Source organism: Dendropsophus ebraccatus, chromosome 15, assembly GCF_027789765.1.
Source record: "Dendropsophus ebraccatus isolate aDenEbr1 chromosome 15, aDenEbr1.pat, whole genome shotgun sequence".
Taxonomy (NCBI): domain Eukaryota; kingdom Metazoa; phylum Chordata; class Amphibia; order Anura; family Hylidae; genus Dendropsophus; species Dendropsophus ebraccatus.
The window spans coordinates 28,680,116-28,695,772 of record NC_091468.1 but is presented as its reverse complement, the minus strand read 5'-3'; the positions used below and the strand labels follow the sequence as shown (position 1 = coordinate 28,695,772).

At 40.7% G+C, this 15,657-nt stretch overlaps 1 protein-coding gene across 12 annotated transcripts in view; it reads right to left on the bottom strand.

Annotated features, from left to right (window-relative positions):
* Positions 1-15,657, bottom strand: part of AFDN (afadin, adherens junction formation factor) — a 111,792-nt gene that overhangs the window by 72,514 nt on the left and 23,621 nt on the right. For all 12 annotated transcript variants that reach the window (XM_069955498.1, XM_069955502.1, XM_069955500.1 and 9 more), the window contains exons 5-9: positions 12,574-12,734; positions 11,371-11,528; positions 8,328-8,436; positions 7,055-7,213; positions 2,260-2,354 (exon numbers count right to left, since the gene is read on the bottom strand). In XM_069955498.1, coding sequence (XP_069811599.1) covers positions 2,260-2,354; positions 7,055-7,213; positions 8,328-8,436; positions 11,371-11,528; positions 12,574-12,734 — 682 coding nt within the window. The remainder of the gene's footprint in view (positions 1-2,259; positions 2,355-7,054; positions 7,214-8,327; positions 8,437-11,370; positions 11,529-12,573; positions 12,735-15,657) is intronic.

Here is a 15,657-nt window from a genome sequence, read left to right as displayed (position 1 = left end):
TTATGTAGTTTCCTTTGTGGGATTTTGTCACAGTAATTACTAGTATGTGTTTGCCCACATGGGAGGTGATATATACAGTTCCCTTCCTTTAGCTGTATTCATTTCATCAGCAATTTAACAGTATTTATACTTACTATAGTTTATATCTCCCAGTCCTTTTTGTTACAGACTGCCATACAATAAGTGACCACTAGAAGTTGGTGTTGTTCATACACCCACCATAATATACTAAATTGCACTAATTTGTGTTATACCACACTGTTTTCTTCCTCTCCCTCTGGCTCTTGATGTTTGTGTCTATCCCATATTTTACTTTTTATGTGCTTTTAGCTAAATCTAATATTTGAAATAAAGAATTTCTGTTATATTTCTATTAAATAGTGCAATTTCTTTGGATTTTTTTTAGAGTTCCGTTTCGCTGCAATGCCCCATTCATCTCTATGGGTTTATCATAGTTGTGCTCCGTTTGAATGTATTCCGTTTTTACGAAGGAAAAAAATTCCTGCATGCACAGGTTTTTTTGTCCATTCAAAAAAACGAAACACATCCGTTTTCAAGCTATCAGCTTTCCTCAGTTTATTCACTGAGCAGCGCAGAAGTGAGAAACCAAAGAAGAAAAATAAACCTAGATATAAGCTGATGTACAAGTGTCAGTCTTTTAACCCCTTGCCTCCGCAGCCTGTTTAGGCCTCAATGCTCAGGGCCTATTTTTCAAATCTGACCTGTCTCTCTTTATGTAGTTATAAACTCTGCGGTGCTTTTAACTATCGCGGTTATTCTGAGAGTCTGACATATTCCTCTTTATGTTTGTGATAATACTTTGGTTGATATACTTTACGTTTCTTTATATTCAAAATTCTCTTTTCCTAAGAAAGATAGTAAAGCCACACAAACTAATAATTAATGCAACATCTACAACAGGTCTGCTTTATTTGGTGAGCGCCCATTTACTTTTTACGGCGTTAGAGGACTTCGAAATTTTGCAGCGATTTTTAAAATTTTTATGAAAATTTCAAATTCTGATTTTATTAGTGACCAGTTCAGGGGCCTGATTGTTAGTTACCCCCATAAATACCTCCACTGCAAAAACTGCACCCCTCAAAGTATCCAAAGTAATATTTCATAAGTTTATTAACCCTTTAGGTGTTCCGCAGAAATTTAAGCAAGTTGGAGGGGAAACTTAAAAATTTCATTTTTTTTTGGCAGATATTCTATTTTAAATCAATTTTTTCCTCTAACACAGCAAATATTAACTGAGAAATAACACTCACTATTTATTCCCCTTATTCCAATGTTTCTAGAAATCCCCCATATGTGGCCGCAGTGCGTCCCCCGACTTAACCACAGGCCGCAGACATGACAGAGACCTGGTGAATTTTGGGGCCTTTTTTTTTTTTTTTTTTTTTTTTTAAGCCATTATACTAAGTCACAGAGGCCTTGCAGTGCCAAAATATTTGTGTAAGATAAGTTGATGTTTCCATATACCATTCAGGGGCACAAGTGACACCCTGATGATTTTTTATGTAATTTTTTTCTGAGGAGGTATAAATAAAAAACACAATTTAGCAGCTGTTTTTCATCATTTTTTTTTGTATGCCTTTCACTATAAGTTACATATGACTTGTTGTCTTTATTCTTCTGGTCAGTACGATTACAGTGATATCCATTTTATATAGCTTTTGTTATAGCTCATGGCATTTATACTACACTAAATACTGTTTGTGTCTTGCATATTGTAAGAGCAGTAATATTTTTATTTTTCCGCCAATGGAGTTATGTGAGGGCTTTTTTTTATTTTTGCGGCACAAGCTGACACTTTTAGTGGTTCACCTTTTGGGTCTCCCTCCGGATTCCCCAAAGACGCACGGCTCCCCTCAGAGCTGTGGCAGCAGGAGGTGGCTGTGTGAGATAGCCTCCTCCTGCTGCCCGATCGCCACTAAGGACAGCGGGGGGAGGCAAGTTAATGTTATGTCATGTTAACAATTCAATCTGCAGCCCAGTAAAGACTATGGTGGAGATTTATCAAACATGGTGTAAAGTAAAACTTGCTCAGTTGCCCCTAGCAACGAATCAGATTCCACTGTTCATTCTTCACACTCTTTGGAAAATGAAAGGTGGAATCTGATTGGTTGCTAGGGGCAACTGAGCCAGTGTAAAAGTGATAAATCTCCCCCATATGTATACATTGAACAGTATGGTGACATTGTAAGATATAGACAGACTTCTCACATTTAAATAAATAAAAAAACCAATCACTACCTGTATTGAATTCTCATCCAGTTTCTCGGTCCCAACCTCTGTGACGCTGAGCTGGAGACGATAAAGCTTTGGTTTATCCCTGGAGTCTGACCCGTCTCCATTTTAGAAAGGAACAGAGAAATACGTTAGCGGCAAAGAATCAATCAGAGTTTTTTTCCAATATAAGAAAATAAACTGACATAAAATACATACCGTAATACATCAAGTCTATAAAAATGTCTGATGGTTTTAGGTTAATAAATAGAACAGAAAATCAAAAGTTTATTTTGTAACACACAATTCACAATACAGTCTCTCAGCAGCACTGGAGAGGATAATGTGGGTGCAAGCATCACCGAACAGGACCAGGATGTTGGTTTTTTTTGGATATTTTGTAACATAAAGGCATTTATATATTTCATTGATGCAGTAAGCCCCTGCGGTGTATTATATGGGGTAACTACACACGCTAGACATGATGTCAGTGACGTGACCCAATCAGGTAACATTCCCTACTACACAGGGAGAAGTGCGGCCAACATATTCATCTTGCCGATTGTAGTGCTTACACTGCTTACACTAAGTCCCTTGGAGTCTCCTCTATTTGACTGTTTGACAAAAAGTGCCTGAAGAGTTCTCCCGACAATCACAGGATCGCTTCTATGACATGATCGAGAGCTGATGAAAGAGCCTGGACCGGATAGGCTGGCACTGTGCTGAGGGACAATTTACTGAGCCTAAAAGGTCCCCATACATTTTGGGTTTTGATTGGCCAAACCCGCTGGTCGCAGCAGATTTGTCCATCAATATAAGGTGTATGGGGCAGTCTAGAACTACCACTGAAAGACGGAGGTGATAGGGGTCAGCAGTAATGTAGAGTCATGACCGACCCCTTTGTTCAGTCGGAAATAAGCTGCAGCAACAGCGCTTTATCCTTTTCCATAGAGAACACAGAAAGATGTGAGACAGCCAGGAGATGTAACAGATGTTCTGCCCTCAGTTATTGAGGTAGTATGGGGGCATTAAAGGGGTACTCTGAGAAAAAAAAAACAATCTTTTAAATCATCTGGTGTCAGAAAAATATACAGATTTGTAATTTACTTCTATTTAAAAATCTCTAGTATTACAGTACTTATAAGCTGCTGTATGTCCTGCAGAAAGTTCTGTATTCTTTACAGTCTGATACAGTGCTCTCTGCTGCCACCTCTGTCCATGTCAGGAACTGTCCAGAGCAGCAGCAATTCCCTACAGAAAACCTCTCCTCCTCTGCACAGTTCCTGACATTGAAAGAGGTGGCAGCAGAGAGCACTGTATCAGACTGTAAAGAATACACCAATTCCTGCAGGACATACAGCAGCTGATAAGTACTGTAAGACTAAGAACTACAAAGCTATATAACTTTCTGACATCAGTTAATTTGAAAGGAAAACATTTTTGCTTGAGTACCCCCGTAAGCAATAATAATAGGTAGAATGCAACTTCTTGTACTAGAAAAGTAAATATACAAAAAAAAAAAAAAAAAGATTAATTTACAACAAGGAAAAAGAGAACGAAAAGCTAGTATACACGTAAAAGAACAGATGAAAGCAAAGCTAGCCATACAACAGTACTATTAGACAGGGTATTTAAAATATTACCCCCAGAACAAATCCATAGGTCACCTGCCTATACTGGATGTTACTCTTTAGCCAATACAGCCACCGATTCTGTCCGATTTGTCTGTATATAGGTATATGTTTTACAAATCAAACCCAAGTTTGGAAAAAAAGCTACTTTAATTCATTCGATCCGTGTATTTCCCCACTACAAAGAGCAGGTCCATTAGTGTTCACATCCAGAAAGGATTTGTTACTGAAGTTAGATAGAAAAGTTAATTATTACCTTCATAAGAATAAGTGAAGTAGGAAAAGTGGTTCCTTCTGCCTGAGGACAGAACACATGCACAGACAGGACCCAGGAAGAGACACCATGCACAGAATGTAAGAGAGAAGACAGCAAAGTGTAAACCTCCAGCTACTAGAAGCAAGATACTGATTACAAGAGGAAAACACTACATGTTAATTTACAACTATATAAATACCATCATTGACATGCTATAAATGCCATCAAGATGATGGGGACCTCCAGGATACCCAGGATCTGTAGGGCAGCTATGTCTCATACTCTGGTTAGTCTCAATCACTTGTGTTATAGCATAAGAGAACACTTCTACAGAAATTTGCAGACATCACTCTAGACATTAAATACTATAATAAAAGTAGAATATAAGCAGTGTTAAATGCAAAGAAGGTTAGTAGAAGGTTGAAGAAAAAAAAAATGTTTAATAAACTGTATGAGGCCAAGTTGACAGGAAGAGAGAGAGAAGAACCAAAATTGCCTTAAAGGGGTATTCCCATCTCAACGCACATAGTTATACTTGTTTTGCAAATACATTCATCACAAATGCTGTTCTTTCCCTCCAATTGTTGACACCTTGTTGTCTAGGTAACCAACCACAACTTTGCTCTAAAAGCAATGGTCTGGCTGATACACAATGTAGATTTATAGCATATAGGGGGAGATTTATCAACCTGGTGTAAAGTAGAATTGTCTTAGTTGCCCCTAGCAATTCCCTAACCCTAGATTCCACTGCTAAACCACTGCTTTTTGAGCAGAGTGGTGGTCGGTAATCTAGACAACAATATGTCAACAATGTGAGGGAAAGAGCAGCATACCAGGAGGAGGAGAGAAGTTTGCATGTCCTCTGAATAAATGGAGCGGCAGAGTGCAGGAGCAGTGCGTGGTTAGTGCTCCATGCATTCAGCGCACGTTTGTCTTTCATTCTCAGGATTATGATCTCCTAGTTACTCCGGCCACAGAAGATAAAGATTATGGGAATCTAGATTACAGAATCAGTCAGATAACAAGGTAGCTACTGTAACTATCTGATCTGTTCACATTTAATGCTGCGGTGTTAAAGTCTTCAAAGGAAATCCAAAGTGCATAGAAGATATAAAAGAAAGAGAAGTGGGTAAAAGATATCAGAGTGACAGCCGACAAAGCACGACTATTTTACTGCAAGGGTAGACTGCAGGCTTATACCTGACCCCCATTGTTATACATGCTGCTATACTCAGCAGCGTACTAACTATGGGGCTAGTGGAGTAATAGCCAACACCTTACATTATATCTATATCTATCACGCTTGAAAACGGTAGCGTGAGGCTACCGAAACGTCGCGTCTTTTGGAGTGCTGTACCATGTATTTTTGAATAAATCATTGAATTTCACCGTTAGTCCACAACCTTGGGAGTGCCGTGGACTATCTTGCTGCTAACTATCTATCTATAGATCTATATCTATCTTTGCATGTAACCAAATAGCTATTGTACTTTGTATTTCATGCATAGGCTACCTCTAGTTTATAAAGTCAATATTTCTTGCTTCCATCCATCTAACCTCTTATTGCTATGTAATACTTATATTAACAAGGATTTTTTTTTTACGTTAATTGGGGGCGGGGGGGGGCAACTTGCATTTTGACGGTGCTGGCGGAAATTTTTTTTTTTTCCAAATAAACTGGTACATGAAAGTTATATAGATATGTAAATTACTTCTTTTTAACTTGTATTTCAGTAGCAACTCCACATAGAAAACCTCTCCTGATGTGGACAGTTCCTGACATGGGCAGAGGTGGCAGCAGAGAGCTGTGTGTCAGACTGGAAAGAATACACTACTTCCTGCAGGACATACAGCAGCTGATAAGTACTGGAAGGCTGGAGATTTTTAATTTACAAATCTATATAACTTTCTGACTCCAGTTGATTCTAACAAATTTTTTTTCTTGCGTTCCCCTTTAAGGGAGGTAGTATATGTCAAAAAAACATTGAACATAAATGTCAAAAGCCAAGGTTTCCAATCACAACAATGCCTGGAGGATCCCAACCCCTTCACAAGCTTGTATGCTGCCGTATATGTTCCTGGCCATTCACATTTAAAAAAAAAAAAGCCTTATTACAACAGGCCATGTCCTCCTATTACTACATGGTTTAGGCCGCATTCACACGTTCTGTGTAACGGAGCTCACACACCCCTGGACAGCATCTGTGATAAGATGCTGGGAGCCGGGGATCTGTTGGAATATGTGCCGCACTGTAATGACGCAGTCATTACAGCACGGTGCATATTGATACAGTTCCCCGCTGCCAGGAATGGAGGACACAACCACACGTTACAGGCATGCCACGTTCGTGTTTTGTGCAGAACACGGAACGTGTGACTGCGGCCTAATGGGTGCCTTTACACAGGAAGATTTATCTGACAGATTTTTCAAGCCAAAGCCAGAAATGGATTTAAAAAAAAAAAAGAGGACAAATCTTTCTTTTATGACCTGTTCTCTGTTTATAGTCAGTTCTGGGCTTTGGTTTCAAAAATCTGTCAGATAAATCTCTCTGTGTAAAGGTACCCTAAAATCAGTCCAGGCATCATGGGCATCTTTGGAGGTAGACAATGGTCAGCACAGGTATAGCATTAGCAACAACAAGCTGCAATGACTGACACTATGTCCCCTGACTTTTCTATCATAACCAGCAGCAGCTTTTTCAGTAGTTTTGGGATATGGTAGCTCATCTGTGGGATAGGAGAAGAAAAAAAAAAAAAAAAAAAAAATGGAGATCTTCCCATTTGGTCATGTCACATTTATAATGACATAAGTTAGAATACAATGTTACGTTCACAAAAACAATAGTGGGATGGCACAAGATAGGCCATCAATTGTCAAGTGTTTACAACCACAGTACTGTTTGCTGCACTTTGGAAGCAAGGGGAAAAGAATTACCTGGGCTCAATTCTACCAGATAAGGTAGCTTATCGGGAGAGAGAGAGTAGCTGTAGGAGTCCAGTCTTTCCTTGCCCTTTGAGATTTTTCCGTCTGGCTTTCGATGTTTCTTTGAGAGGTAGTCTGTGGGTCTTCTTTTCAACTGAAACACAAGTTCCCCTAAAAAATAATAAATAAAAATAGGAGTTCCAAACGGAGTATGCTGCCCAAAAAGTCTTACTTAACCCCTTAAGGAACAAGCAAATTTTCGGGGGTTTTTTCCTACCTCATGTTTACAAGGCCATAGCACTTGCATTTTTCCACCTACAGACCCATATGAGATCTTATTTTTTGCAAAACTAAATCGTACTAATCAAAGACTTCACTTTCCGGTAAAAAAAAAAAAAAAAGTTAAAGTGCGAAATGAAATGTAAAAAAAAAAATTTTGGGGAAGGGCGTGGCTTTTATTTTCATGCTGTTTGCCCCACTTATTATTATTCAATTTTCCCTGAATGTGATGTGGCCAAAAGTCAGCTATTTTGTGAATCTTTAGATTTTGGTGTTCACACCATTTACCATGCATGATCAATTATGTGATAATTTAATAGTTCAGGCGATTCCGCACTGAGCGATAGCAAATATGTTTACTATTTAGATTCTCTCATTTAAAATTAGAGAATAGGAATTCTAATATATTGCTCTTTGGGGTCAATGCAGTACCTACATACTCCATTGATTGAGGTGATCTACGCTGAATTACCAAGCCGGGACAGCGCCGGAAATCAGAAAAGGGCCCTGGCTGTAAGTATAATGGATCAGGTGATCGCAGCAAGCTGATCCCCCCACTAAACTGCCAATGAAAGCTTCTACAAGCCAGTTTGACAGCGGCATCTAAATGGTTAAATAGCCACATGAGTGTAATAGAAGCACCCCCCTCGGTATGGATAGCAGCCAGAGGCAGCCCGGTACAGAAAGAGGTCATGTTATGAGCCCTCTTTACCCCTTTAATGGCAAGGAGGCACAGGTTTATGAATAAAACAATTCCACGTCTACTTACTTTGCATTGATTGGTTACACAAGACTATTTTAGTGCTCTCGCTGCTGTTGTCGAGCCCCTAACAATACCCTCCATCGTGCACAGCCATTTCTCACTCTCCTGAGACATGTATGTACCCCTGCACTTGGCATTAGCTAAACCCTGCTCGCACTTTCGGCTGAGCTGATGTCATTTTCCACTAATAACAATAGTGAAGGAGACACTAAATCTAAAGTATCAGTACAATTTAGGTACTACCTTTATCACTTGGCCAGTCTCGGAATATTTGTAACGGACACTCCTCATCATCCAGTATTGTTTCCTTCATGGTTTTATCAGAATGTTGAGGGCCAGAAGGTATTATTATCTAGAAGAAAAAAAAAAAAAAGTTACCACCATTACCAATCACAGATATTTTTTAAAAAAAAGGCTGAAGAGAGGAGTATAAAAGCTGTTGGCTCTCTCTCATAGGCGGGTTCAACACCCAGCACCTTAAACAATCAGCTGTTCGGCAGAGCTGTGGTCACTACACAATGTAGGGCAATGTCCACTCTTTACATCCAGATGCAGTAGCTAATCAGCTGGGGTGCAGACAGCGATATTGTACCTTGAGGATCAATTACTTAGTCCTGGAAATCCTCTTTAAATATTTTCCCTTGAGAGGTGCGTCTGCCATAAGATAATAATTTTCATTAACTTTGCATTGCAGAGATGAGTGAACCGAAGTTCCCAAGCAGAGATTCATTATGGCTGCAATTGTTTAGTAGTTTTAGTCTGAATCCCTTAAGGTCCGGTTTGGACAACCTATCAGTTGAACATACTTCTGACATGTCATAGCGACATGTCAAAATTTTGGATCGGTTGGGGTCCAGGTGCTGACACCTCCGACGGTCGTTAGAATGAAGGGGCAGATGTGTGCAATCCACCCGGAATCTCTGCGCCAATTCTGTAGTGTGAAAGGGGCCTAATACCGATAAGGATACCAAACGTATCAATGATTATATTGAGATGGGTTCACACTGCGTCGTTTTAAAAGTCTGTTTTTTTTCATCCATGGCATTGAATTGATCAGTATACAGTATGCAATCTAATGATTGCATATATAAGTCCTTTAGGGAAATTTATAAAGTGTAAAAAAAAAAAAAAAAAAAAAAAAAAGCGGTTTTAAACATATTAACACCCCCCCCCATAAAAATTTAAATCACAAATAAATATAGAAGTAAAAGAAAGAAAACCTTTTCTCCCACTGTGAAATTTTAATTTAAACCAATGTGATACAATAAAAACTATAGATTGCACCATGTGGATTAAGTTTTTTAGGGCCCCATTTCAGCATAGCAGAGACTTTGAGCTGCCACAGAATTTTTTTAATAGATTGAGAAATTCTTTATTTAAAAAGGCAAAACAAGAGAAAGAGCACCCCTAAGGATAAAAAAGGGTACAGTCATAATCTGCACTCTGGGCACAAAAGGAAGGGCTACCATTTGGCTGTTGAAACATGGAATTTGTAGTAATGGTACCAGTACAGTAAAAGCGACTCTGTACCCACAATCTGTCACCCCCAAACCACTTGTACCTTCGGATAGCTGCTTTTAATCCAAGATCTGTCCTGGGGTCCGTTCGACAGGTGATGCAGTTATTGTCCTAAAAAACTACTTCTAAACCTGCAGCCCTGTGTCAAACTGCCGTGGCCTAGAGTGTCTGTGCCCTAACTTTGCACCACCCCTCTGTACGCCTCCCCCCACACCCTCTTCATCATTAGGAATGCCACTGGCAAGATTTTTCCTATTCCTCTGCAGTAAACATTGCACAGGTGCCTTAACGATCCAGCCCATGTGCCGTGTTCTCACAGCTGATGAATAGAAGAAAATCTGCCTGAAGCATTCCTAATGATGAAGAGGGTGGGGAGGAGAGACAGAGAGGGTGTGCCAGCCTAATGCACAGACACTCTAGGCCACGCCAGTTTGACACAGGGCTGCAAGTTTAAAAGTTGTTTTTTAGGACAACAACTGCATCACCTGCGCAACCGACCCCAGGACAGATCTTGGATTAAAATTAGCTATATGAAGGTACAAGCAGTTTGGGGTGGGCAGATTGTGGGTACAGAGTCACTTTAAAACTTCTAAAAAAGTGACCACATTTTGAATATTCAGCCCCTGAAAGGAGAACTTTGTCTTACTTCTATTTAAAAATCCACCATCTTCCAGTACTTATCAGCTGCTGTATGTCCAGCAGGATGTGGTGTATTCTTTCCAGTCTGACAGTTTTCTCTGCTGCCACCTTTGTCCATGTTAGGAACTGTCCAGAACAGTAGCAAATCCCTACAAAACACCTCTTCTACTTTGGACAGTTCCTGACATGGACTTCCTTTATCAATAAAATATGCTGTGAAACCGAAAAAAATCATGTTGTAAAAAAGGCAAAAATTGTGTTAAAAAAAAAAAAAAAAAAAGGGCTAACTTTAAAATTTTTCATTCAGGTGGGTTTCGCATTTACGCCACCCTGTGGTTATCTATGTTCCACAATCAGTAAAATCACAATGATTGGCGATTTATACAACTTTTATTTTAACTAAAGGTTTCTTTAAAGAAAAAGAAAAAAAAGAAATGTGTTTAAAATAGCTCAATACTGATCCTTATAATGCTTTTATTTTTTGGTCAATAGGGTCTATTTGGGGGGTCATTTTGCTCCTATTCATACTCTGGGAGAGGCTGATCACCATACTAGACCAAGACCATCACTGAGGTCTTTTTGACAGCATTTAAATGGTGGAACTCCTCTCTGTACCCTCATAGCGGCGTCATCACGTACGTCATGCATCACAAGAGGGTCTAAAGGGGCTGTCCCACAATAAATATCCACAGGACAGAGGATAAAAGTCTCACTGCAGGGACCTTAGTTTTCAATCAGGTTAAACCCACAGTGTGCATACATGGCCGCCACCAGGGTTAAGCAAGTGCGGCACTTTGGCAGCTGACACAGAGGATATATAAGCAACTTATTATGCATGTGGGAATTTCTGCCTTTAGGAAGGTTTCAGACACTTAATGCTTTTGACCAAAAGCGACAGGTGTAAAAGGCTAAATGGATACTGTACTGTGGAAGACTGTATCTAGACCAGGAGTTTCAAACTCAGGCCCTCCAGCTGTTACAGAACTACAATTCCCATCATGCCTGGACAGCCGAATGGCTGTCCAGGCATGATGGGAATTGTAGTTTTGCAACAGCTGGCATGCCCAAGTTTGACACCCCTGGTCTAGAGTCTCATAAATCACACATGGCAGAATTAGGTTCTTCTCACCATTGCAATACAGAACTCCCTGGGATTCTCCTTCTCCATCCCATACTTTTCTAATGCTTCAATAACAGCGAAATCTGCTGTATCATTTGTGGACAACAGGATGGTCTTGTATGGGATATTGGGTTTTAAACTGTCGGCGTATATTCGTAAGGTCCCACCTATACAAAACAGAAAAAGATAAATAAAAAGAAATTATAAAACACACTGTAAACAGGTAAGGGGTATGTAGAGCTTTTGAATCTGTTGAACAGTATCTTTACAAAACGTAAAAAAGAGGGTGCATTCTGATCCTTTTTTTAATAATGTAAATCAATGGAAATGGATCAAAATGGATGGCATACAACATCAACAGGCAGTTTTCCAGCCTCCCCCATCCGTTTCTTTTTTTCATAGAACTGATACATTAAACGGATAAAAAAAATCTGGCAATTTGTTTTTATTTTAAATCAACTGATTTCAGAAAGTTTTGTAAATTAAATTAATCGCCAGTCTTTCAGTACTAATCAGCTGCTGTATGTCCTTCAGGAAGTGGTGTAATCGCTGCCCATATCAGGAACTGTCCAGAGCAGTAGCAAATCCCTACAGAAAACCTCTCCTGCTCTGGACATTTCCTGACATGCACAGAGATGGCAGCAGAGAGCACTGTGTCACACTGGAAAGAATACACCTTTCCCTGCAGGACATACAGTAGCTGATAAGTACTGGAAGATTGGAGGTTTTTAAATATACAGATTTGTAGTTTACTTTTGACGTCAGTTGATTTGAAAGAATTTTTTTTTCTAAAGTAGCCCTTAAGTATGTAGCAGGATGACAACTGGTAGACGGGAAATCTTGTGGCTGCTTTATCCAAGTCATTACATTTTCCATTATCACTTAGATGCTAGTTTTCACAGAGGTTTAGCAAATATTTGAAATTTGCCTGTAATATCCATTTCAAGGTAAGGTGCAACACACATATTAAGACACAAATAAATGCTGCTTTATAATATACTTAATAAGTATTACTGTCACTTCAAAAAAACAAAACAAAGCACTACTACTCCCACCATGCCTGTAGCTTTGCAACAGCTGGAGAGCTAAGGCTCCCTACCCCTGCCCTAGACATTCAGAAATAGTGTGGATGAGCACTGCCCTCCCCTGCTTGCCCTGTTCCATTGCATAAGATAGGCTCCATAATGAGAAGATGACAAAGCAGTCACTTACCAGAATCGGGACGGCCATCTGAGCTTCGAAACTCTTGCATACGCTTTTCTAGTTTCTGCTGTCTCCTCCTTTTCATCACCACTTCTGGATTGGATATAGTGCGGGTAAAACTGGTTTCTGGCATATCTTTGTAAACCTCAGCAGCAAAGTGGGAGTTCTCGCTACAGTAACAAAGAAAAAAGTTAGATCAATAGAGTACCCATTCCCATTTTATTAGAAGACAAAATTTAATAAATATATTCAACCATTTTACAGTATACCGATTGTACATAATGTAGAGCCTGAAGGCAATGACGCACTACTGGAGTCCCATGAGGTGTAGAACGTTTTACTGTGTAGCTGCCCTCCCCAGTATGATGATAAAGTATAAGCACCTGCCCATTCTTTATATTCAGTTTATTTTTTGGATTGAGGTCAGTGTTCCCTGAAAAAGTATTTTGCCAAATACAAGATGATATCTCGAATATCAGTTTTGGCAATCATATCCACTTAAAAGTGCAATCACTTAGACTATTGATTTCTGTAAAGTTGTTTAAAATGACAGGGTCATTTTAAATCCAAACCAATTTCTAGCTAGAAGATATATATGCAAAAATACAACTCCTAACTCCTTAAAGTGGCATTCCACTCAAATATAACTTTTCATGTTGCTGCTAGAGATGAGCGAACCTGGAGCATGCTCGAGTCGATCCGAACCCGAACTTTCGGCATTTGATTAGCGGTGGCTGCTGAAATTGGATAAAGCCCTAAGGCTATGTGGAAAACATGGATATAGTCATTGGCTGCATCCATGTTTTCCAGACAACCTTAGAGCTTTATCAAAGTTCAGCAGCCCCAGCTAATCAAATGCCGAACGTTCCAAACGAAGCACTTCGCTCATCTCTGTTACCATGGGCAGCAACTAGAGATGAGCGAACCGGGTCCGGTTTCGAGTCGATCCCATGCCCATGGAAACAGAGATGAGCGAAGTGAAGTGCGTCATTTGATCAGCGCTCAGCTCATCAAGTCCGCAGCCTTTCAATACTGTTACGCTCCCTGTCACTCCTCCCAGGATGCTGGGAAAAGCTGGATCCAATCCTGGGGAACTTCTCCCAGTTTCCCAGGATTGGATCCATCTTTTCCCTGACACCCAGGATGGAGCGGAGCAGTGCTGAAAGTTTGATGAGCAGAGCACTGATCAAACAACCCGCTTCATTTCATTGAGATCAGCGATTTGCTCATCTCTAGTAACAATTCTTTCCATACTTAGTCTCCTTCCTCCAGTTATGAACTACTGTTTTCTGCAGAAGAGCTGTGTGAGCTTTTTTCTCAGTTTCCCCCTCCTCCATTCTGAGACGGCTGATGTAAACAAGTCCCTAACTGGCTTTATCTGCAACTTTGTACCTTCTTTGTAATGCTGGGAGGGTTAATCTGAGGTCAAGTTGCTGATGAACTCACTGTGATTAATCCTCCCAGCATTACACAGTTGTGTGTCTTTAGCAAAAAGCAGCAGTAGCAGCTGTGAACTGGAGGAAGGAGACTGAATGGATAACCACTCGCTGGCTCACTCTCACAATTGGTCAGGGTCGAAACACTAATACCCGGACTGATCAAAACTTTTGATATGTCTTTATGACACCTCCTCTGGGTGTTTTAAACAGAGATGTACTGGAGGAACTACCGCCGTAGCAGCCGCTGCAGGGCCCCTGAGCTGAGCACTTGGTGGCTGAGCAGGCTCCCCAGTTCTGCAAATAGCCTCGGAACTGTCTGGGGTCTGTTCCTTTAAATCCGAGTGCTCCTGATGACTGCCCAGAGTTAAATGCAGAGCTCTGATTCATTGGGTGAAGAGCCACTGGCTCCGTACCCTGCATTCTGCCTTCAGCCACAAGTGCCTGCTCCCTCCCCCAACGGTCTGGCGCACGACTGACATAATTCGTGCGCTCAGAAGGGGGAGAGGAAGGAGACATCCGACGTCCCGGAACTTGCAGGTTGCTGTCGCACTCCTGTTTTTGTATGTCTTTATGACATGTCAAAAGTTTTTCATGGAAGTGACACTTTAATTATAAAAGAGGGCGCTCCCCTTCTGTTCTGCAGTATATATGCATCCAATATATCTTAAATCCCCTTTATTCCCTCACCTGAAATCTTATAGGTTGGCTTGGTTTTTAGGTGGAGATTTAAAATTAACATTTTCTGACATGTACGACAGATTGTGCAAGTGGATAGAAGGGGTTCCCCCTACTCCTCCGCAGCGATGCCTATCCTTTTTCCTTCCTCAGTTAATATGCTCTTCCTCCACATGTTATTTATGGAAGATTAATCACCCCTCAAACCGGTTTTACATGTTTTATTCTCACGCTCAAAACAACCACACAAGTATTGATTACTTTATTAGTAATATCCCTACCCTCATTTTTTTTTACAAAAACAGATGAAAAAAAACAAAAAACGTAGTGTGGACCCAGCCTTAGAAGCATCTAAAGCTGCTGATATGTCCCTATAGTGCATGGAGCCCTGAGGATGGAGCCAAGTTTCTTACCTTCATTCTTGGCGCCATTTCCGAGATACTTAGAGTTCAATCCTTATGAAAATAAGCTGGTTTTGTGCACTGGGGGCGGGACTACTGCCCCCAGGGCAAAAATTCACACCCGCTAGTTAATATCAGCAGTACGAGCTGGCCACGCCCCCACCAAAACAACCTATTTGCATGGGATGAACCCCAAATATCTTGGAAACAGCGACGAGGATGAAGGGTGTATTCCTGTCTGCCATAAGGGAGGAACCTGCTAATTTAAACAATTGGTCATTGTCCCCCTGTAATAATAATCATAATATTTATTTGTATAGCGCCATCAGCTTTAAAGGGAACCTGTCACCCCCCGTGCCGGGGTGACAGGCTCCCGACCCCCCGTTAGAGACCCCTATACTTACCTCATCCCGCTGGGTCCCGCTTCTGGATTCGGTCGGGTCCCGGAGATCTCAGCCGCTGCAGAGTCCAACGCTCATAGAGAATGACGGAGCGCTGGACTCTCCTGTCATTCTCTATGGGTGTTGGACTCATCTCTCAGCGCGCGCGCCGGGCTGCAGCGGCTGAGATCTCCGGGA